The sequence below is a fragment of the Bufo gargarizans genome, chromosome 3 (assembly GCF_014858855.1).
Source record: "Bufo gargarizans isolate SCDJY-AF-19 chromosome 3, ASM1485885v1, whole genome shotgun sequence".
NCBI classification, from domain to species: domain Eukaryota; kingdom Metazoa; phylum Chordata; class Amphibia; order Anura; family Bufonidae; genus Bufo; species Bufo gargarizans.
In genome coordinates this window covers 412,599,184-412,624,453 of record NC_058082.1, presented here as the reverse complement: position 1 = coordinate 412,624,453, position 25,270 = coordinate 412,599,184, and the positions used below count along the sequence as shown (strand labels likewise).

The window sequence follows — 25,270 nt, the reverse complement described above, 5'->3', positions numbered from 1 at the left end:
CAATCTGCAGGTTTGTACCTATAACACTGGCTGACCTGTTGCATGTGCGCTTAGAAGCTGAAGGCATCTGTGTTGGTCTTATGTTTATATGTGCCCGCATTGCTGAGAAAAATTTAGTTTTAATATATTCAAATGAGCCTCTAGGAGCAACGGGGGTGTTCCTGTTACACCTAGAGGTTGAGCGGTCTCTACAACAGCTGTGCACGTTGCTTGACAGGGTCAGGCAGTAAAATCATCATCACGCCTGGTCCTGTCAAAGTGCAGAGGGAGCGGCAGCTGCCGAAAATGTGGAGCCTCTAGGTGTAATGGCAACGGCCCTTGCATATATTAAAACTTTTATTTTAGCACATCAACTAAAAACCACTTGCAGTATGCAAAACTGCCACTCCACAGGAAGGGTTTTATATCACCGCTAAAGTGCAACTGTACTTTATATAAAAAAAGCTTCTGATAGGGCATAGTGCCATATCAAAGGTTTGGACTGGTGGATTCTGAGTGCAGAGTGCCCTACCAATAACTAAACCGATCACACACAGCGCTGTCTCTCCTCGCTGCTGAAGACACACTCAATAGAAAGTCTATGAGCCCATCTTCAGCAAGGACACAGTGATCTGAGTGAGCGCTTCCATCTCCTTGTTTTGGCAATCGCTGGGGGGGGGGGGGGGGGCAGCACTCGGACCCCCACCGATCAAAACCTTCCATATGTCAAGATTTTTCTTTAAGTACTGGTGCACTTTACCAATCAGATCCACCAACAATTACATGGAATTCACTACTACAGGCTGTTAAAGACACTAAAATAAGTTAGCATTTTTTAGAGTACTGATAAGCTAACAGAATTTTTAAATGTTTGGTAGTATAATTAAAGGCATGTCTGCAAACCTCTAAAGAGATCTGCTGATCACTGCACTATGTTCTAACATATTGAAGAGGTGCAAGTTCTACTGGGTCTATTCCATTTCCAAAAATCACTGGTTATTTGAGGAGGTGGAGCGCAGTGTGAAGAGCTTGGATGCCATCTTAATTTGCTGCTATTATCCTATACATAATATATGACAATGAGCTCACAAATCCCTTTTTTAATATTGACGAATATCATCTGATTCTTCGCCGCACACTTAAATGCAAAAATGGCAGACAGCGCAAATGTTAAAGGGGTAGGCCGATTTCACACACTGGTGGGTATATCACTAGCATATGTCACCAATGTCAGAAAGGTGGGAGTGCCACCTCCAAGACCCAGACCTCTCTCTAGAACAAGCCTCCAACATATACTAGAGCACCCCGCACAAGCGCAGCCATCCCCCTTTCACCTCTATGGGAGTGCCGAAAGTAGCAGAGTGCTGTCTTGGCTCTTTTCAGAACTGCCATAGAAGTGAATGGAGAGAACGCCCGCAAACGTTTGCTTTGGCATGCCCGTTCTAGAGACAGGTGAGTTTTTCACCTTTCAGACCCGCACCTATCTGACATTAGTAGCATATCTTGGTGATATACCACCAATGTGTGAGATGGGCCTACCCCTTTAAAAAATAACAAAAACCAAAAAAACACACATATATAAAAAAATAAAAGTATTCAGTTAAAAACAAAAAGGCCTCTTTCACACGGGCGTCCCGGGTTTGCTCCGGATGTGTCCCGGGTGCATTGCGGGAAACCCGCCCCAGTGCGCACACAATTTCAGTCAGTTTTAACTGCAATTGCGTTGCTCAGTTTTTATCATGCGGATGCAATGCGTTTTGCATGTGCGTGATAAAAAACTGAATGTGGTACCCAGACCCGAACCGGTTTGGGTTCGGTGTTCTGTAGATTTTATTATTTTCCCTCATGACATGGTTATAAGGAAAAATAATAGCATTCTTAATACAGAATGGTTACTAAAATGTTGATTGAGGGGTTGAAAGATGTAAAAAAATAAAAAAATATTAACTCACCTCATCCGCTTGATCGCGCAGCCGGCATCGTCTTCTTTCAGGACCTGCAAAAGGACTTTTGATGATGTAATCGCACTCACCACCTGGTGAGCGCGGTAACGTCAGCGCAGGGCCTGCTGAATGAAGCTAGAAGATTCTTCTATCTTCTTTCAGCAGGCCCTGCGCTGACGTCACCACGCGATAACCGCGATTACGACATCCAGGGTCCTTTTGCAGGTTCTGTATTAAGAATGCTATTATTTATAAGGGAAAATAATAAAGTGAATTTACTTTAATGGGGTCCGGGGTTGCTCATCCCCATCATCTCCTAGCAACCATGCGTGAAAAATCGCACTGCACCGCAATTGCTTGCGATTTTCAAAATGTCCCATTCATTTCTATGGGGCCTGCGTTGCGTGAAAAATGCTGAATATAGAACTTGCAGTGATTTTCACGCAACGCACAAGTGATGCGTGAAAAGCATTGCTCATGTACACAGCCCCATTGAAGTGAATGGGTCCGGATTCAGTGCGGGTGCAATGCGTTCACCTCACGCATTGCACCCGCGTGGAAAACTCGCCCATGTGAAAGGGGCCTTACATGTTTTTGTAACCTGCCGCTGTTTGCACTTGCTGGCAAAAACACTAAGAGCAATCGGTATATGAAGGGTAGAGATTCTGGAAGAATGACAATGTGGCGCTTGCTTGAATGTTCATCTAAAGATATAAAACCATTAAATAAAATTAACTGCTAACTGAAAACCTACTGACACTACCTGCATCCTAGAAACTCACCCATGGGTTTAAGAATGTCAGAGTCTGGAAACTCATCAAAATTCGAGGTGTCATCAATACTTTTTATTTCAATAGGTATTGCAGCAGGTCTTTCCCTGTGGATGAAAATATGAAAATGTATTTTAAATTATTTTACATTAACAGTTCATTTTTCCTTAAAAAAAATAATAATCATATTTTCCTTTAAAATAATCCTGAAACTAAAATACAAGTTTGTTGTGTAAAGCTCAATGTTCTGCTCCTTATCATCTCACTGAGACATGCCACTAGGGGGAAGATTACCGAGGATGCCTTTATACAGCTCCCAATGAACTCAATAAACTAGCCTTCAGTAAGATCCCCCTAGTGGTGGCTGCTGGCAGTCATCTGACTTTATCTTCATATAAACAGTATGAAAGTAATTTGGAGAAGCTGAGGTCTTTTAGATCAGGAAAAAAAAAAAATAATAAAAATCACGCCCCTATTTGCTGACATAACCTCATCAATAATATCTATTGACATGACTCAAAGATATATTTAAAGATATTCAATGATGTATGTAAACTTAAAAGGGTTTTCTGATATTTTAATCAGTATCTGCTCCGTGGGGGTCCAATACCCAGGACCCCCGCCGATCAGCTGTATCAGAAGGCACCAGCACTCCTGTGAGCTCTGCAGCCTTCTCGCAGCTTACCAAGCACAGTGCCATACCAGTGGCTTAGTATCGCGCTCAGCCCCATTCACTTCTATGGGGCTGAGCTGCTCCTAGGCCACATGACCGATGAATGTGTTGTCAATGGCCTAGGAAAAGTTGTGAGAAGGCCGTGGTGTTTACAGGGGCAAACAGCTGATCAGCGGGGATTCGGGGTGTCCTCACTCAGCGGGGATTCGGGGTGTCCTCACCGATCACATACTGATGACCTATCCAAAGGATACGTCATCAGTATCGAAATGTCAACCACTTTAAAGGGAACTGTCAGGATGAGCAGCGTCTGGTCTCCATACATCACGTTATAGAGCAGAAGGAGCTGATCAGACAAAATTTATGGTTTTGTGGGAAATAGTGTGCAATTTATAAATTTAAATCTCTGATCACCTGGGCTTGGTAATCCAATGGGCAGACTCAATGAGTGTGCATAGAGATAGCCATCAATTACTGAGTGGGCCTGTCCAGTGGACTCAAACATAGAATGACCAGAGATATAACGAGGACCTGCCATCTTTCCTGTCATGCCTGTGTTAGTAACCACTTGCATTCCTCATGTAATAACAATTCTGCAACAACTTTTGATATAACTATGTTGTGCTCTTCCTCTATTATTCCCCATAAAAGTTTATGAGTGAACTGCCAGCAGTCTGCAATAAAAGGTCCATCTGCGTGTTATCAGACTGTGAGGGGACACACTCCCAGATGGACATTTATTGCAGACAGCTGGCAACTACAGGGTTTGTCCAGGTTCAGTGCTGAACCAGATATATCCCCATTTTCACCCAGGCAGCCCCCCGATAAAAGCATTGGAGCATTTTTTGTTTATGTTTTTACACTGCTAGGCTGAGGCTTCCGCCTAGCAGTGTTGCCAGGGACATCCCCGGCTCTAATGGCTGGGCTTTAATGCTGCCCTAGCTGTTTTACAGGCTAGGGCAGTGCTAAAGCTCGCCCATTTGTGCTGGTGACGTCACCGTGCTCACTGCTAGGCGGAAGCCTCAGCCTAGCTTTCCCCGTGGAGAATGGTACGTCACTGGATCGCCAAAAAATGCCTTTTCCGTGCATGATTCAGTGCTGGGCAAAGGAAAGCATCAGAGTAGGGGTGGGCGATATAGGAGATATAGGCGATATAAATTTGTGCCATGATATGGATTTTGTGCATATCGCCTATATCGACGGACCGTGATATGGTCGCGCTCTCTGCGCGCACCATGTTCTCCTGAGCCGGCACAGTAGAGAAGGAGGGAGTCCCTCCCTCCCCACTGTGCGCGGCTGCCGCTGACCACCAATGAGAACAGAGGAGGAGGGGAGGGACTGACAGTAAATCATTGAGTTTTCACGATCTCAGTGAGATCGTGAAAACTCAAATCCGATGGTATATTCTAACCTCTTGCCTGGGGATTAGAATATACAGGGCCGCGCCACTCACAGGAGAACATTTATAAACAAATCAGTAACTTTAACTTTAATCGTTGCTGATCTCTTTACTGGATACCTTACTCTGTCTTTGCTCCGGTAACAGCAGGCAGTGTGGGCTGGCGGCGCTCACTCACTGACGTCACGCACCTGCGCCGCCTAGTGGGACGTCAGTGAGTGAGCGACGCCCGCCCGCACTGCCTGCTGTTACCGGAGCAAAGACAGAGTAAGCAATGATTAAAGTTAAAGTAGAGCATGAAATGTTCAGATGCTCATATCAGGGAGGCTGTCTGGGTGAAAACGGGGATATGTCCGGGTTCAGCTCTTAGTACGGACAGCCCCTTTAATTTATAAACTTCTAGAAGGAATAATATAGAAATAGAGTTATATGAAAAGATGCTCCAGAATTGTTATTACATGGAGAATGCAAGCATATCTAAAAACAGATATGACAGGAGCTGACAGGTTCTCTTTCAATAAATAAATTACAAGTTATATAGAATCTGCTTCTACAAATACCCTTTATGGACAAAAGTATTGGGGCACACTTCTTAATCACTGAATTTAGGCGTTTCATCCAGCCCCTTCACCACAGGAGCATAAAATCCAGCTCCTATCCATGAAGTCTGCCTTTACAGACATTTGTGAAAGAATGGGTCGTTCTAAAGAGATCACTGACTTCTAGTGTAGCGCTGTAATAAGATGTCCCTGTTGCAATAAGTCAGTTTCAGAAATTTCTTCCTCCTAGGTATTGTATGTTCAAATGTAAGTGGTATTGAGAAGTGGAAGTGTTACGAAACCACATAATCTCAGCCAATAATAAAAGACCACATACATTTACAGAGTGGGGTCACCAAGTGCATAAAAGTTACCAACGCTGCGGACTAACTGTTGCAGACCTCCTCTGGCATTAACATCAGCATAAAACTGTTGCGGGAGCCTTATGGCATGGGCTTCTATAGCCAAGCAACTGCATAAAAGTCTTAAATCACCAAATTAGTTGATAGAGTGGTGTAAACTATGCAATCACCAGACTCTGAAGCAATCGAAACATTCTGTGGAGTGACAAATCAAGCTTCTCTATCTGGTAGTTTGATGGACAAGTCTGGGTTTGATGAATGCCAGGAAAACGTTACCTGTCTGACTGCACTGTGCCAACTATAAAGTTTTGTGGAAGATGGATAATGCCATAGGGTTGTCTTTTAGGGGTTGGCCTAAACCAGAGGTGGGGAACCTGCGGCCAGCGGGACAATTTCATGTGGCCCCCGGCCCCCTGCCAAAACATATTGTGAAAATGCTAATGACCGGTCATTAGCAAGCAGGAGGCACAGGAAGGTGAGAACAGCGCATTGCTAGCTGTACTCACCTTCCCCGGTCTTCTTCCAGCCCCACGCTGACACGTACAGTGTCATGACGTAGTGCACGTAGACGCACACTATGACATGACTGTCAGGTCACAGTACAGTGCAGCAAGAAAACGACCAGGGAGGGTAAGTGAATCTGCCAAGTGGCAGCGCCGTTCAGAGCTGGAGAGGTAAGTTTATTTTTTTATTTTTTTTAAATGTCTGATCTGAGGTCTGATTGGAGATGATCTGAGGCAGGGGAGGGGGGTCTGATCTAAGGATGGGGAGGGTCTGATCTAAGGATGGGGAGGGTCTGATCTAAGGATGGGGAGGGTCTGATCTAAGGATGGGGAGGGTCTGATCTAAGGATGGGGAGGGTCTGATCTAAGGATGGGGAGGGTCTGATCTAAGGATGGGGAGGGTCTGATCTAAGGATGGGGAGGGTCTGATCTAAGGATCGGGAGGGTCTGATCTGAGCCTGATGTAGGCTGGGGGGGGTCTGATAGGTGGCTGATGGAGGTGGGGGGCAGATCTGAGGCTCAACTTAAAAATTAGACTGCTATATGTGGTCAAAATGGCGCCTGTACCATTTGTAATATATAGTACAGGTGCAATTTTGTGTTGCAAAAATACAGCTCTCTAGATTTATTTATTTTTATTGAAGTGCAATTTCTGAAACTTATCCTTAAAGAGGACCTTTCACTAGAATAAAACATCTAAACTAACTATACAGACATGGAGAGCGGCGCCCAGGGATCTCCCTGCACTTACTGTTATACCTGGGCGCCGCTCCGTTCTCCCGGTATAGCCTCCGGTATCTTCATAGTTAGGCTCCACCCAGGGGAACCAGCCGGCGTCTCATTCTCCCATGCTGTAGTGCTGGCCAATCGCAGCGCTCAGCTCATAGTCTGAGAGAAAAAAAAGCCTCTCAGGCTATGAGCTGAGCGCTGTGATTGGCCAGCGCTACAGCATGGGAGAATGAGACGCCGGCAGGTTCCCCTGGGTGGACCGGGAGAACAGAGCGGCGCCCAGGTATAATAAGTGCTGGGAGATCCCTGGGCGCCGCTCTCCATGTCTGTATAGTTAGTTTAGATGTTTTATTCTAGTGAAAGGTCCTCTTTAAGTCACTTATACATTTGACCAAATATAGCCATCAAATTTTTACGTTGAGAATTTTGTATAACCCCTGACCGATGTTACAGATATCCAAATGGCTCTTGGCAGCAAAAAGGACCCTTTTAGGTCCAGTGAATGGAAATATAAATTCTTCAGCATAGCAAGAAATTTGGACAATTGTATGCTTCCAACTCTGTGGTAACACTGTGATGAAGGCCCTTTTCTGTTGCAGAATGACCGCGCCCCAGTGTACAAAGCAAGGTCCATAAAGGAATGGTTGGAAGAGTTTGGTGTAGAAGAACTTAACTGGTCTGCACAAAGCCCTGTCCTCAACCCCATCGAATATCTATGTGATAAACTAGAATGAAGACTGACCCAGACCACCTTGTCCAACATCAGTGTTTGACATCACAAATGTTCTGAATGAATGAACAAACAAAAATTCCTCCAAACACACACTCCAAAGTCTTGTAGAAAGCCTTCCTAGAAGAGTGGAAGCTGTTTTAGTTGAAAAAGAGGGGGAACGAACTCCATATTTATTCCTATGGGTTTAGAATGGAATGTCATAAAAGCTCCTGTAAGTGTAAAGTGTATTTGTCCAAATAAGTTTATCCATATAATGTATCCCTGCTCAATGATATGAGACTAGAGGATTGGACTGCACTCAAAGCATCAGGTTCCTTTTAAAAGAACAAAAAACATACCTTATATGTTCCCAGTCAACACCTTCAAAGAAAGGGTTTGCTTTTATCTCTTCTACACCTGAGGCCCCAACTCTTTGTTCCCAGTCACAACAAAATCTGAAACACAATATTAACTAATATTAATAAGGGCAATGTAAAGGAGAAAAAGGTACATTACTTAGTAGTCCTTCACACATACGGTGTCAAAGAGAAAAGGAATATGGAAAAATACATCCTTTCTGAAGACCAGTTACCTTAAGATAAGGTCCTTTGCTTTTTCTGATATTGGAACTTCTGGAGGAAATGTTAATGTTTCTTTCCAGTTCATAACTTTCTTATAAGTCTCTTGGGGTGTCTCAGAACAAAATGGAGGATAGCCTTTATAAGAAGAAAGAAAAGGTAAATGTGCCTCGTCTCCTCAGGGCTGTGGGGTCAGTAAGCTAAACTTCCGAATCCTTCATAAGTGGCACATGTATAATAATTAGCAATAACACACGTATTGTAGCATAAGGGTGACATCACATTTTCATCATCATATAAATCAGGCTGCTTTGATAGCACATACAACATATTTTTGGAATATAATTTGTGAACAAAAAACTTTTCTGAATTCCTGTGAGTAAATATGCAACATACAATGCATTTAATAAATTCATTAAAGAACAGTAATGGTCTAATTCTGGCCAACCACCTCTTTGGGTACTTTCACACTAGCGTTTTTCTTTTCCGGCATTGAGTTCCGTCCTAGGGGCTCAATACCGGAAAATAACTGATCAGTTTTATCCCTATGCATTGTGGATAGAGAGAAATCCATTCAGGATACATCAGTTCAGTCCCGCTTACATTTTTTGGCCGGAGAAAATACCGCAGTATGTTGCAGTTTCATCTACGGACAAAAATTGTGAACAACTTCCCGGCATTCATTTCCATTGAAATGTATTAGTGCCGGATCCGGCATTAAGTCTTCCGGCAAAACGGATCCGGTTTTCTGGTCTGCGCAGACCTTTATAAATGTAAAAATAATAAATACCGGATCCGTTTTTCTGGATGACACTGGAGAGACGGATTCGGTATTTCGATGCATTTGTCAGACAGATTCGCATCCGTCTGACAAATGCTATCAGTTTGCGTCCGGATTGCCAGATCCGGCACGGCGACTCAACTGCTTGCCGCAAGTGTGAAAGTACCCTTAACGTGTACCAAAAATGTGCTAAAAAGAATATTTCTAATGTTTTTTATTTTAATTTTTTTTTTATTTTTACTTTTCCTAGCGAAATTCTGATACCCATTGCATTTTAGTATCCGTACTCTCATATAGCAATGTGTAGTAAGGATTGCCCTGGATCCAGGTCGTCTTCTAAAACATGGCATAGATAGACTATGGCTACTTTCACACTAGCGGGTGAACAGCCTGCCGGATCAGTGCTGCCGCTAGTGCATGCATGCTATTGACTATAACTAGGGCGAGCCGGAGATATGGCGGCAGCCTGGCAAACATGCCGGAATAAAACTATGACACGGAGCCGGCAGGCTGTTCACCCGCCGGAACAGCCGGCCGGAGAAGGCTGCCACTAGTGTGAAAGTAGCCTATGCTAGGCTTTAGCAGAGTGGGCATAGGCAGGAGGAGCGATGTGCTATGTGAGCACTTGCCCTGCGGTTGCTCCGCGCTGCTAATACCCTGCACCGATGTGGTTGTGCAGGCAATTAGCTAAGCGGAGCGAGAGCAGGAGCTTACATATTGCATCGCTTCTCTGCCTGTGCCTGCTCTGCTAAAGCCTGACATACTGTAGCACATCTATGCCAAGCTTTAGTAAAGCAGGGCCGATACAGGAAGGCGCAGCAATGCTTCAGCCTGTACAGCGCTGTGTGCCCCCAGGGGTATCCATACTTTCATATACAGCAGAGTACAATTTCACTAGGGGGAAAAAAAATTTTTTTTTTTAAATTAAATAATAAAGTATATTACAAATATTCTTTTTCACACATATCCATAGGTTTTAAAAAAAATGTAGCAAAAGATTTAGGTCCTTTTACATAGGCCATAATCAGCTGAGCGCAGCCATTAACCAACAAAAGAGCAAATGCTGGTTTGTCGACTGATCACATCTTTTATGTGGGCCTAGAAATCATCATGGTCAGTAGCACATTCCCAGTATAAACTGGAGATGTGCTGCAAACTACATGGGGGGTGAACAATCATGCGAACGATCATTTGTCCCCATTACAGTTTGCATCAGCTCATTTTAAATGATTTTCAAAGGAGCACCTATCAACTTTTCATGGCTGAAAGGTGCTCGTTTCAGGATGAAGTCCTCCCAAGTGAAGTGACCTTTAGAATCACCTTCATTAATCAAACGATCGGCTTTACTAATTGATGCGGGCAGTACCTATCACAAGGAAAGTATGTCCCCTTTAAACATTAAGGCACTTTAAAGACTTACCAATTAACATCTCATACATTATGACTCCTAACGACCACCAATCGCAGAGTTTGTTATAGCCAGTCTGTAAGAAAACTTCAGGTGCTATATAATCTGGAGTGCCCACAGTCGAAAATGCCTAAAAGATAAAAATAATATATTAAACACCAAAAGAAAATGTGTTTTCTAGTGCTGTCCCAATAATATTGTGTTTCATTGAAATGCTACTGTCTATTGGCTCGAGGGCTGTACACCGGGTGAAGGGGCCATGTGAATGCCGAGGTGCACACTGCAGGACAACAAGGAAAAATGGAATAGAAATAGAAATTGATACAACCTTAAAAAAAACGTTCAATCTTCTGCTGGTTGCGTCTGGACCAGACAGAGGTTTATAGCTCCACAACGCACTGCTCTCGTTTTAATTTAGAAAACCTATTTCATACACTATTGGGGAGGGGGGGGGGGGGCAGAGAGAGGATCTCCTGTTCAAGACCCTTATCTCACTGTGAAGAGTGGCTATAAAGAGTGCCTCTCGCTCTTACTTAGACAGCCCATAGATGCCAATGGACATCGTCTAATTCTTCATTTCCACTGTGGTGGTGCTGCAGGGAAATCAAACTCTTACTGCCAGGTTTTACCACAGATTACAATTAATTGCAAGGACCCTCATCTTTGGAAGGGGGCGTTAGGATCAAGACACCCTTCTTACAAGTAGGGATTGTCCAAAGTGGAGAAGCCCGGTAACCTTTCTGTCTGAACGGCCAACAAAACATCATGTAATTGAAAAGAGATACAACACAGTGGGACGTTCTGTTGACCTTGTGAATGTTTCTTTGAAATGTTCGAGGGCAACTGAAATCTAACAGATGCTATTTTTTTCCATTTCTGTTCCATTTTTGCGGATTCAGTTTGCGGAACTATTTATTTGAATGGGTCCGCAAAAACAGCGCAAGGTACTCTGTATGCATTCCGTTTCCGTATAAAGAGAGAACATGTCCTATTATTGCCCGCAAATCACATTCCGTGGCTCTATTCAAGTCAATGGGTCCGCAAAAAAAAAAAAAAAAAATGGAATGCATACGGAATGCATCCGTATGTCTTTCGTATCCGTTCCGTTTTTGCAGAACCATCTATTGAAAATGTTACGCCCAGTCTAATTTTTTTATGTACTTACTGTTTAAACATTATTGTATGCGTCTGTTTCTATTTGCGATCCGCAAAAAACGGATCACAAACAGAAACCAAATGGAAAAACGGAACGGCAAAATGGAACGGAAACACTACTGAAACAAAAAACAGACCACAAAATACTGAAAAAGCCATACGGATACGGTCGTGTGCGAGAGGCCTAAGAGAGAATGATCGCAGGCAACATATATCTGCTTTCGAGGGTCTAAGCCAGGCATCCTCAAACTGCGGCCCTCCAGCTGTTGCAAAATTACAACTCCCAGCATGCCCGAACAGCCTACAGCAGGGCATTGTGGGAGTTGTAGTTTTACAACAGCTGGAGGGACAATAATATGAATTGACATGTGATCGGAATAAACAATGAATTCACCAGTTAACATACCAGTTGTCGTCTATTTCGTTTCCATGTCTCTGCTTTTCTCTTCGAGTTCATGTTTTGAAAATCTACAATAAAATGAAAATGTAAGAATGTAAAAAACACTGTAGATTATAAAATACAAAACGTCTTGTGGTAGTAAATGTTGCATTAAAAGAGGTTCGATATAATAATGTAAATGCGTCCTACAAAGCATCATCTTACGAAGCGCTATTTTTTAAAGGGGTTTTCAAGGAGTAAAAAATATACAGTTTTATTAGAGCGCAAATGAAGACAGAAATCTATGGCAGCTTTCATTCTGGCACACAGACTGCTGGAGTGCTCCTCGTCATAAATTGGGCGCATTCTCCATGATTGAAGGAGATTTTAAAGACCAGCGTAAAACGCCAGTCTGGTAAATCACCCCAAAGTTTTCCCTCCATTGGTATCCTCGTATATAGCGCTAAACTTATTCTCTTCCAAACATAAAAGCACTGCATTTTCATGCAGCCACCACTACAGGAAGCAAAGCGCAAAGACATTTTTTGCATTGCAGTCAATGGGGATTGTATAAATTCTTACACACTCCTCTATCCTTAGAGGTGACTGCAGGCAGACAATTTTATAATATACTAAGTGAAGACAAGCAGGAGATTTAGTGATGTATTTATACTAGTTTTATGGTGTAAATGTGTTAAGGAACACGGTGTTCAGACCAAGCACCGTATTTATCAAGTACCTGCTCCCTTTTTTCCGACATAGAAGTCAAATAAAGTAGGTAAGGTGAAGGGGTGAACTTTTTCTTATTACAATTTTTTCACTTAATAAATTTGTCAGAAATCTCGGACGTCGTGCTTTGCATTCAGTGTTGTCTGGAGGTGTCTGACATGCGTTTAGTGGGATACTGGGTAGAATAGGGGGGTCCATACTAAGTTTTGCTATGGGACCCTATGAGATCTGTATATGCCTCTGACTAGTGATGAGCGAAGTTTAAAAAAATTCGATTTGCCAGCTTCGCCGAACCTCCGTCAAGAAATAAGATTTGTTACGAATTACTATGTCACCAATTGCTTTTCATTGTATGGAGCGGGGCGACCCCCGTCATTTAACCCCTCAAATGTTCAATGCTGTTCACAGCATCTGAAACTCACATTCAGGTCCTCGGGGGGGGGGGGGGGTGTTAGAAAAAATAAAAATAAAATTTACTCGCCTCATCTTACGGAGAGGCTGTCCACTCCCATCTTGACTGAAGAAAACCCACCAAAAAACCTGCGGCGAGTGTGATGATGTCACACGTGATCACGCTGGCCACGCACGGTGACATCATCACTGATGACCGATTTCTTCAGTCAAGACGGAGTGGATGGCCTCTCCGTAATCAAGTGGCGAGTATAATTTATTTTATTTTTTTAATTTCCAGCCACCATTTTAGGAAAAATGGATTCTTTACCATGAAGCGCGAGGAAATTCAGCTTTGCGGCTAATCAAATTTTTCCTAAACTTGGGATCGAATTCTGCATCGATTCACTCAACACTACCTCTGAGTAAAAGGAGTGTACATTACAAATTACAAAAACAAAAATGTGTATACTTACTAACGTCACTTGGTAAACTGTGGTTAAGGTTTCTGTAAAAATCTGTCCTGTGGGCCTTCTTCAACCCTGTACACAGTCCAAAGTCAGACAGCTTTACATGCCCCTTAAATCATTTTCAGGAAGAAAATAAAAAAGTTAGCTTTCAGTCATCCAACAACAATACTTTTGAGATAAAAACATTTATTCTCAGCCTAAGGTTGCTGTCACTAAGGGTCCTCTTAAATGTACGGATTATCTGGCAGCTTATCGGGAACAAAGTAAACTTTCCTGATAACGGTCAGATCGTCAGCAGAGATGAAGGTTGTATTTACATGCAGCAATCACCTCCACAGTAAGGGGACAAGCGATCGATACAGCGATCACTTGTCCCCATAGAGAATCATTATTCCTATGCAGCAGATCATTTTTTAGACAGTACAATCTGCTGCACAGAGATGATTTTTTTCACACAGGCAGATTAGGGAGAACAAGCTTTTATACACTCATCCCCAATAATCTGCCAGATCATCTGTACATGTAAAAGTCCCCTAAATAAGGCCCTTTTACACTGCTCAATTGAGTGGATGATTGTCGGGAAGGAAGCGTTCCTTCCCAGCAATCATCGGCTCATCAGCGATCTCCTCCACAGTATGAGGATGAATGATCGCTAATTCCATATATAACCACTGTTTGCCGCCATAATTTAGGTGACTGCACAATGATCTTATTACCCGAAAAATGAGTGTTTCATTCGTTGATCCGGTAATCAGTGGTACCTTTACACCGGCGGGTAATCAATAACAAACGTTCCTACGAATACGGTACTTGTTAGGGATTATCTGCTCAATGCTCGGGCAGTGTAAAGAGGCCTTTAAATAGGGAGAAGGAGTCACTGCAACAGTACCCTTGTTTTCAGGTGACACTGTCTAACATCCATATTCACCTTGCTGTCCAGCAAAAGATTATCGGGCTTGATATCCCTGTGTATAAATCCTAACCGGTGGATTGAATCTATTGCCAGCACTGTTTCGGCAATGTAAAACTGTGTTTCTTCTTCTGTAAGTGTATCTTTCTTCATCAACAAGGTCATCATATCACCTGAAATCAGGAAAAAGAAAGAAATGCAGCAAATCATACACTAAGACTAGAATATCTATATTTCAGAACAGACCAGTCGTACCATGAATGAAGTTATAGCTGAAAGGGTTTACAGACCGCAATAGAAAAGTAGTCTGAAACTTACATACCCAAACCAATACAATATAGAGCAGTGCTTGAACGTTTGAGGACCCTTCAGAATTTTCTATATTTCTGCTAAGGCTCTTTATATATTGCTGTTTGGGGATCAGTTACTATTTACAGTGAATGGATGGAAGCCTTGGTGGAATAACAACAGATCCCATCAGAAGTTAAAGGAGTTGCCCCAGTTATTTTTTTGTTCTTTGTATGTTTCTAACTAATCAAATGTAAAGGCTTTACCATGCACTTACTGCATCTACAGTTGCTGCTTTCTCAGATTTCACTGAGGGTCACATGACCTGTGATGTCAGATTCTCTCCCTGCTCTAATGAGGTTTCATGCACAAGCCTGAGAGTGCAGCTATGTGTCTGTACACAGATGTCACTGTGCTGGCCACGCCCCCTGCTGCTGTTTGCTCTCTCCCTGGATTCTTCAGGAAAAACTTTAACCCCTTCAGCAGCACAGACTCAGGGCTGAAGGCTTTACTGAGTAGCTGCAGGCAGTGAGGAGACAAATGCTGGGCACAGGAGCTAACAGACTAGAGGTGTTCTGAAGAGCATTGCACAAGAACAGGTAGGGAGAAGATCCTGTGTGTATCAGTGGTGTCATTGTACAGCTGGGACTTGTAGTCCTACAAGTACAACATGCTGCTGAGTCTCCCAGCAGGCAGACATGTCACTCAGGGCAGCACTTGCATTCACTCCCTTTGCAGAACAGGGGGAGGGGCAGAGGTTTTTGTTATTGCAGGTAAACAAACAAAAAGAACCAGAAGAGAACCAGGGAAATTAGGAAATATATATTTTTTTTGCCTAAAACCTGCTTAGCTTAGTTATATATTGCCGCCCATCAGATTTACAGTGCTATATTTTATTTTTTTCATAAGTCGGACAACCCTTTTAACCAATCCAGGACCGCCGTACGCAGGATTGCGTCCTGCCGGCGGCCCTGCTCTTCTGGGTGGACGCATATACGCGTCCTCCCGCGAGAGCCGAGATTTCCGCACACAGGCGCGCGCGCTCACAGGAACGGAAGGTAAGCGAGTGGATCTCCAGCCTGCCAGCGGCGATCGCTCGCTGGCAGGCTGGAGATGTGATTTTTTTTAACCCCTAACAGGTATATTAGACGCTGTTTTGATAACAGCGTCTAATATACCTGCTACCTGGTCCTCTGGTGGTCTCTTTTGTTTGGATCGACCACCAGAGGACTCAGGCAGCTCACTAAAGTAGCACCAAACACCACTACACTACACTACACCCCCCCCCCCCTGTCACTTATTAACCCTTTATGAACCACTGATCACCCCATATAGACTCCCTGATCACCCCCCTGTCATTGATCACCCCCCTGTCATTGATCACCCCCCTGTAAGGCTCCATTCAGACGTCCGCATGATTTTTACGGATCCATGGATACATGGATCGGATCCGCAAAACACATGCGAACGTCTGAATGGAGCCTTAGGCTCCATTCACACGTCCGCAAAATGGGTCCGCATCCTTTCCGCAATTTTGCGGAAAGGGTGCGGACCCATTCATTCTCTATGGGGACGGAATGTGCTGTCCGCATCCACATTTGCGGATCCGCACTTCCGCATCCGTGCTTCCGTTTCCGCAAAAAAATAGAACATGTCCTATTCTTGTCCGCAATTGCGGACAAGAACAGGCATATTCTATTATGTCGGCAATGTGCGGTCCGCAAAATGCGGAACGCACATTGCCGCTTTCCGTGTTTTGCGGATCCGTGTCTCCGTGTATCCGCAAAACACATTGCGGACGTGTGAATGGAGCCTTACAGGGGGGTGATCAATGACAGAGGGGTGATCACCCATATACACTCCCTGATCACCCCCTGTCAGGCTCCATTCAGACGTCCGCATGATTTTTACGGATCCATGGATACATGGATCGGATCCGCAAAACACATGCGGACGTCTGAATGGGGCCTTACAGGGGGGTGATCAATGACAGAGGGGTGATCACCCATATACACTCCCTGATCACCCCCTGTCATTGATCACCCCCCTGTAAGGCTCCATTCAAACGTCCGCATGATTTTTACGGATCCATGGATCGGATTCGCAAAACACATGCGGACGTCTGAATGGAGCCTTACAGGGGGGTGATCAATGACAGAGGGGTGATCACCCATATACACTCCCTGATCACCCCCTGTCATTGATCACCCCCCTGTAAGGCTCCATTCAGACGTCCGCATGTGTTTTGCGGATCCGATCCATGTATCCGTAAAAATCATACGGACGTCTGAATGGAGCCTTACAGGGGGGTGATCAATGACAGGGGTGATCAGGGAGTGTATATGGGTGATCACCCCCCTGTCATTGATCACCCCCCCTGTAAGGCTCCATTCAGACATTTTTTTGGCCCAAGTTAGCGGAAATATATATATTTTTTTTTGTTAGTTTTTTCTTACAAAGTCTCATATTCCACTAACTTGTGTCAAAAAATAAAATCTCACATGAACTCACCATACCCCTCACGGAATCCAAATGCGTAAATTTTTTTTAGACATTTATATTCCAGACTTCTTCTCACGCTTTAGGGCCCCTAAAAAGCCAGGGCAGTATAAATACCCCACATGTGACCCCATTTTGGAAAGAAGACACCCCAAGGTATTCCGTGAGGGGCATATTGAGTCCATGAAATATTGACATTTTTGTCCTAAGTTAGCGGAAAGTGAGACTTTGAGGAAAAAAAAAAAAAAAAAAAAAAAAAAAATCAATTTCCGCTAACTTATGCAAAAAAAAAAAAAAAAAATTCTATGAACTCGCCATGCCCCTCATTGAATACCTTGGGGTGTCTTCTTTCCAAAATGGGGTCACATGTGGGGTATTTATACTGCCCTGGCTTTTTAGGGGCCTAAAGCATGAGAAGAAGTCTGGGATCCAAATGTCAAAAAATGCCCTCCTAAAAGGAATTTGGGCACCTTTGCGCATCTAGGCTGCAAAAAAGTGTCACACATCTGGTATCGCCGTACTCAGGAGAAGTTGGGGAATGTGTTTTGGGGTGTCATTTTACATATACCCATGCTGGGTGAGAGAAATATCTTGGTCAAATGCCAACTTTGTATAAAAAAATTGGAAAAGTTGTCTTTTGCCAAGATATTTCTCTCACCCAGCATGGTTATATGTAAAATGACACCGCAAAACACATTCCCCAACTTCTTCTGAGTACGGCGATACCAGATGTGTGACACTTTTTTGCAGCCAAGGTGGGCAAAGGGGCACATATTCCAAAGTGCATCTTTCGGATTTTGCAGGCCATTTTTTACACATTTTGATTGCAAAGTACTTCTCACACATTTGGGCCCCTAAATTGCCAGGGCAGTATAACTACCCCACAAGTGACCCCATTTTGGAAAGAAGACACCCCAAGGTATTCCGTGAGGGGCATGGCGAGTTCCTAGAATTTTTTATTTTTTGTCGCAAGTTAGTGGAATATGAGACTTTGTAAGAAAAAAAATAAATAAAAAAATCATCATTTTCCGCTAACTTGTGACAAAAAATAAAAAGTTCTATGAACTCACTATGCCCATCAGCGAATACCTTAGGGTGTCTACTTTCCGAAATGGGGTCATTTGTGGGGTGTTTGTACTGTCTGGGCATTGTAGAACCTCAGGAAACATGACAGGTGCTCAGAAAGTCAGAGCTGCTTCAAAAAGCGGAAATTCACATTTTTGTACCATAGTTTGTAAACGCTATAACTTTTACCCAAACCATTTTTTTTTTTTGCCCAAACATTTTTTTTTTATCAAAGACATGTAGAACAATAAATTTAGCGAAAAATTTATATATGGATGTCGTTTTTTTTGCAAAAAAAACGTTAAATTTCGATTAATAACAAAAAAAGTAAAAATGTCAGCAGCAATGAAATACCACCAAATGAAAGCTCTATTAGTGAGAAGAAAAGGAGGAAAAAATTATTTGGGTGGTAAGTTGCATGACCGAGCGATAAAAGGTGAAAGTAGTGTAGTGCCGAAGTGTAAAAAGTGGCCTGGTCATGAAGGGGGTTTCAGCTAGCGGGGTTGAAGTGGTTAAAGAGGCAGATGCAGGGTTTGAAGTCATTGTATAATGGGTCCGGCACATAAATTGAAACCATGATGCCAGTGTGAGTATAGCATACATTAATTCAAAAAAGGGGAGAGGCACATAAAAGTAACCCGTAACTTTTACTAGATATAGGAAGAAATGCCAGAATTAAAGGGTTTGTGCCACTAATATAAATGTATCTCAACCAAAATATATTGATTTTTTATGCCTTTCCCCAAATACCATCATTTATCAAAAGTGCCTTATTCTAAAGTTATTAACCTGTCATTACAAATCTGTTTTGATATTTAGTTGCTTAAAAACAAGTGGTGTGATTAGCGTTACATGATCTGCTGACGTCAGATCCCATCATGCCTTTGGGCAGTGAGACAGCAGACACATGACAAACCAGGAAGTAGGATTCAAGAATGGGGCATAAGAGAAAACTGAAATGAAGTTTAAAAAAAGAAAAAAAAAAAATCCAAATTGGCAAAAATACACTTTAGAGTGAAATGTAGTTTATAGCACAAACGCTTTAAAGGCTATGAACACCTTTGGAGGCATTTTTTTTATGATTGCATTATACTCATTTTTGGCTAAAAATATTTTTTTCATTTGGCCTTTATTACAAATATTGAGCCGTTCTGTCATAGAGGGTTAACTGTTCTTCTAGCTGTGTGACTGGTAGCAATCTTCAGTGAAAAACACAGTGAAGAAGAGTTCTGAGAACAGCCAAGCAAGTGTACATCTTGGGGGTTGTAGTTTTACCACAGCTGGAGTGCTGGAGGTTAGCCATCACAGGGCTAGAGCATCTCAGCTCTGTACAGAAAAAAAAAAAAAAAAAAAAAAAGAAGGACGCCATATTTTTAATGAAGACCCATAAAAAAAAAAATATTTTTAGCTCAAAATGAGTACAATGCAATAATAAAAATTAAAAAAAACTACCCCCAGAGGTGTACATAGCCTTTAAGCCAAATAGATGGAGTAAGACATAATAGTAAACCTGGGCATGAGGTACAGCTTTGGCACAGGTCAGAAAAATAGTTAGCAGACATTAATTCTAACCTAAACTGGCCATCAGGTTTAGGCTACTTTCACATCTGCATTTTTGCTGGATCTGTCATGAATCAGCAAAAACCCTTCAATTAGTTCACAACTGGCTGCATCCGTTATGAACGGATCCAGTTGTATTATCTCTAAAATAGCTAACGTGCGTCCGAGAAAACGGATCTGGCACCACTGAATTACATTGTGTTTCATGCCGGATCAGTCTTGCTCCGCATCCCATGTCGCACTCAAAAAAGCTGCTTTAGTCACAATTGAGAAAGAATGGGGACAAAACTAAAGCGTTTTCCTCTGGTATTGAGATCCTATGATGGATCTCAATACCGGAAAGGAAAAGCGCTGATGTGAAAGTAGCCTTATACAACTATGCCCTGCAAACCAGCAGATAGTGGAGTATTCACATTGAAAAGGGCGACCTCTGAGAACGGAGCTGGAAGATAATCCCTCTTCTGACTACTGATCACACAAACTATTTTTGTCACCTGGGTGTTTTTCCAGGTTATGACCAGGCTCCTCAGGGTGACAAGTAACAACCTGGCTCCTCATGGAGCAGGGCAGCGCACATGGCCTACAATAAATCTCATGCACCTGGTTTTGTTTCTACTACTGTTGGTCAAATGCTCCATTCTGAACCACTACATGTTACAATATTGGGGCCACTCATTGTATAGGTACCTCCAGGTAGGAACTCCATGATGAGATAAAGATTTAGCTTGTCTTGGAAGCTATAAAACATTTTCACCACCCACAAGCTGTCCGCTTCCACCAAGATGTCTCTTTCTGCACGAATGTGTCCAACCTAAAAAAGAAAAAATGGATCAACTCCATAAAGGTCAAGAAAAACCGCAAACAACCAGTTAGAGTTCTTCAAACATTAAACACGCGTAAATATTTGCTGTAGAAATTAAAAATGTAGTTCCGACTACAGTACGTGTGTGCATGACTCCGGCCAGAAATGTAGAATCCATTGCAGGAGATGCAGACTGGAGATCAAGAGGACCCAGTAGTTTAGGATGGCACAAGCTTTTAGCCAATAAATGGAAACACAAATACAGGGAGTGCAGAATTATTAGGCAAATGAGTATTTTGACCACATCGTCCTCTTTATGCATGTTGTCTTACTCCAAGCTGTATAGGCTCGAAAGCCTACTACCAATTAAGCATATTAGGTGATGTGCATCTCTGTAATGAGAAGGGGTGTCGTCTAATGACATCAACACCCTATATCAGGTGTGCATAATTATTAGGCAACTTCCTTTCCTTTGGCAAAATGGGTCAAAAGAAGGACTTGACAGGCTCAGAAAAGTCAAAAATAGTGAGATATCTTGCAGAGGGATGCAGCACTCTTAAAATTGCAAAGCTTCTGAAGCGTGATCATCGAACAATCAAGCGTTTCATTCAAAATAGTCAACAGGGTCGCAAGAAGCGTGTGGAAAAACCAAGGCGCAAAATAACTGCCCATGAACTGAGAAAAGTCAAGCCTGCAGCTGCCAAGATGCCACTTGCCACCAGTTTGGCCATATTTCAGAGCTGCAACATCACTGGAGTGCCCAAAAGCACAAGGTGTGCAATACTCAGAGACATGGCCAAGGTAAGAAAGGCTGAAAGACGACCACCACTGAACAAGACACACAAGCTGAAACGTCAAGACTGGGCCAAGAAATATCTCAAGACTGATTTTTCTAAGGTTTTATGGACTGATGAAATGAGTGAGTTTTGATGGGCCAGATGGATGGGCCCGTGCCTGGATTGGTAAAGGGCAGAGAGCTCCAGTCCGACTCAGACGCCAGCAATGTGGAGGTGGAGTAATGGTTTGGGCTGGCATCATCAAAGATGAGCTTGTGGGGCCTTATCGGGTTGAGGATGGAGTCAAGCTCAACTCCCAGTCCTACTGCCAGTTTCTGGAAGACACCTTCTTCAAGCAGTGGTACAGGAAGAAGTCTGCATCCTTCAAGAAAAACATGATTTTCATGCAGGACAATGCTCCATCACACGCGTCCAAGTACTCCACAACGTGGCTGGCAAGAAAGGGTATAAAAGAAGAAAATCTAATGACATGGCCTCCTTGTTCACCTGATCTGAACCCCATTGAGAACCTGTGGTCCATCATCAAATGTGAGATTTACAAGGAGGGAAAACAGTACACCTCTCTGAACAGTGTCTGGGAGGCTGTGGTTGCTGCTGCACGCAATGTTGATGGTGAACAGATCAAAACACTGACAGAATCCATGGATGGCAGGCTTTTGAGTGTCCTTGCAAAGAAAGGTGGCTATATTGGTCACTGATTTGTTTTTGTTTTGTTTTTGAATGTCAGAAATGTATATTTGTGAATGTTGAGATGTTCTATTGGTTTCACTGGTAAAAATAAATAATTGAAATGGGTATATATTTGTTTTTTGTTAAGTTGCCTAATAATTATGCACAGTAATAGTCACCTGCACACACAGATATCCCCCTAAAATAGCTAAAACTAAAAACAAACTAAAAACTACTTCCAAAAATATTCAGCTTTGATATTAATGAGTTTTTTGGGTTCATTGAGAACATGGTTGTTGTTCAATAATAAAATTAATCCTCAAAAATACAACTTGCCTAATAATTCTGCACTCCCTGTAGTACCCAGCGGGGATATGCATATCCATTCAACACAGGAATACTGCTCTATGCATCATGAAGGTGAGGAGAAAGGGTAAGTAAAAATGATCCCTGTGGAAAAACCACTCAAACCTTGTACCCTAAATTCACATTAGTTTGGAGCCCCTTTTAAGATGATTATTAAAGGGAAGCTGTCACCAGGATTTTGTGTATAGATCTGAGGACATGAGTTACTAGATGGCCGCTAGCACATCCGCAATATCCAATCCTCATAGCTCTGTGTGCTTTTATAGTGTAAAAAAAACGATTTGATACATATGCAAATTAACCTGAGATGAGTCCTGTATGTGAGATAAGTCAGGGACAGGACTCATCTCAGGTTAATTAACATATGTATCAAATAGTTTTTTTTTTTACACAATAAAAGCACACAGAGCTATGGGGACTGGGTATTGCGGATGTGCTAGCGGCCATCTAGCAACCCATGTCCTCAGCGCTATACACAAAATCCCGGCGACAGGTTCCCTTTAAAGCTGTTGCATGGTCTTACAAAAAAAACTTTAGGGAGGCTTTACACTTCGTCCTTTTTTCAACAGGCTGTTTTGTTTTTGTTTTTTTAAGCAAAAAATGCTGCAGCCAGGTGTTACTTGTTGGCCAATAGTTTTTTTTGTAGTGGCATTTTAGGCCACTTCCTTGCCATTTTTATATAAATTTTTAAATTGAAGAATGCCCTGCGTGTGGCTTTTTTTCCCCCCTCAGAATTTTCCTAGACTTAGACTTCTTAATAAAGAGGTGAAAAAAAAGGCCTGAAAAAATGCAATAGAAATTTTTGACTCTAAAAACTGATACAAAAAAAAGGCTTGTAAAAATGCACAACTTTTTGTAGCTTTTTTTACAAGCCCCCAAAAAATGCCCATGAAAAAAAAAATGTGGCTGCGCCCTTTTATAAAGTAAAACAGACACCATGTGATGATAATAATTACAGCAGATAAGTAATTAATCATTTCTGCTACTTCAGAAGCTTCATGCTCTCCGCTGCTCTCGACACACAGGAAATGACTGCAGTATTCCCACCTCACCCAATGACTGACTATGCTGGAATTTCCTGCATATGGAGGGGGAGGTGGAAACAGGGACCCAGTATCCATCAGAACAGGAGCTTCTGTAAAATTGGTTTAGGAGTGTATGGTTTATTTTATTGTTTCACATGAGCAAAAAAACAAAACAAACGTCAAATAAATTCAAATAAAAACTTTTTTTGCAGACCGCACGCGAACCCACTCATTACTAGGGGTTTGCGGACCACAAAATGCATACGGCCGTGTACACGGGGCCTAAGATAGGGTTAGCTAACAGATCCTGCAGTCTGCCTTAAGGCTTCGTTCACATCAGCGTTCAGCTTTTCCGTTCTTCTGCTCCGTTTAGGAGTAGGAGAACGGAAAAGACGGATTCGGCACATAACGGAGCCGAATGGAACCTAAGGACCCCATAGACTATAATGGGATCCGTTAGGTTTTCGCTCAGAGGATGATTTTTGAAGCGGAGTCAAAAGTCCTGCATGCACAAATTTTGTCTCCGCTCCCAAATTTTCTTCTGAGCGGAAACCGGAGACAAAATTTGTGCATGCAGGACTTTTGTCTCCGCTTCAAAAATCATCTTCTGAGCGAAAACCTAACGGATCCCATTATAGTCTATGGGGTCCTTAGGTTCCATTCGGCTCCGTTATGTGCCGAATCCGTCTTTTCCGTTCTCCTACTCCTAAACTGAGCAGAAGAATGGAAAAGCTGAACGCTGATGTGAACGAAGCCTAAGTGTTTAGAATATGTTCTTATGTAACGTCCTTTGTTTCAGGTGATTTTTCTTAACTTAAAAAACTAAAATAGAATTATTATTTTTTTTTAACAAAAAGGTGTCCAATTACAGAAATCCGTGATCAACTATATCTGATAGACAACTAAAAATAATAAAAAAAAAAGAAAATCAAGCAGCTCACACTAAGAAAAATTAACATGTTAATGCAAAAAAAAAAATGATAAGAGACTCATTAGGGGATATTTATCAAACTAGCGTCCCTAGCATCACCCCGCCTGCCTTTGGCTGCTTCCCACCCCCCCCCCAGACACCAGATGTTTTCATTGGCGTACGGATGGGGAGAAAGAGCAGCGGTGTGGGGACCAGGAGCGGCAAAGGGAGTGAGTTAAGTATATTCCGTGGAAAGGGGGGCCGGCCTAAGGGGAGGGGGCAGTTTATAGTATTGAATAACCCCTTTAGGGCAAGTAGTCAGTTTTACATAACTGGTGACAGGTCCACTTTAAAGCACAAAAATACAATCCTGTATATCATATTGTTGCAAGTTAGGTCAAAAAAACAAAGTACAAAGTACCACAAAGTCCACTACCTTTATCATTTGCTGCCCTAGATAAGCAAGACTTTCATAGTACATTGTAATGTAAAGAAGAGCATAAACTATTTCTATTTCTGTTCCTCAACTCAGGAATGAAGGGTAGATGATGTAGATGGAAAACGAGGTGACCATTTGGTGGACACAATGTCCCTCCCGACTCCGATCCAGAGCGCAGGGAGAAAAAAAATGAAAAATGCATGGTCACACTCCATTAAATGAAGAGATACGTAAACGGCCATAAGAGCATGTCATGGTGGAAATCCTCTTTACAGGAACTCAACCTTGTAATTAATGAAAACAGTAAGAAAACAAACTTGCCCCCCCGCCCCGTTTGTTAGTCTGCAGGATTTTCTGCATGTCCCTGAAATAAAGCCTTGTAGAATCCCTGGCTAATTTCCTGCTGATACCCTCCATTTTTAAACGGTAAGCGGTTGAGCT

The 25,270-nt window shown here is 42.6% G+C and overlaps 1 protein-coding gene across 3 annotated transcripts in view; it reads right to left on the bottom strand.

Annotated features, from left to right (window-relative positions):
* Positions 1-25,270, bottom strand: part of LOC122933398 (serine/threonine-protein kinase 38) — a 66,602-nt gene that overhangs the window by 3,517 nt on the left and 37,815 nt on the right. For all 3 annotated transcript variants that reach the window (XM_044288370.1, XM_044288371.1, XM_044288369.1), the window contains exons 6-13: positions 20,509-20,632; positions 14,428-14,582; positions 13,506-13,608; positions 11,938-11,999; positions 10,389-10,506; positions 8,202-8,325; positions 7,969-8,064; positions 2,705-2,799 (exon numbers count right to left, since the gene is read on the bottom strand). In XM_044288370.1, the coding sequence (XP_044144305.1) occupies positions 2,705-2,799; positions 7,969-8,064; positions 8,202-8,325; positions 10,389-10,506; positions 11,938-11,999; positions 13,506-13,608; positions 14,428-14,582; positions 20,509-20,632 (877 nt within the window). The remainder of the gene's footprint in view (positions 1-2,704; positions 2,800-7,968; positions 8,065-8,201; positions 8,326-10,388; positions 10,507-11,937; positions 12,000-13,505; positions 13,609-14,427; positions 14,583-20,508; positions 20,633-25,270) is intronic.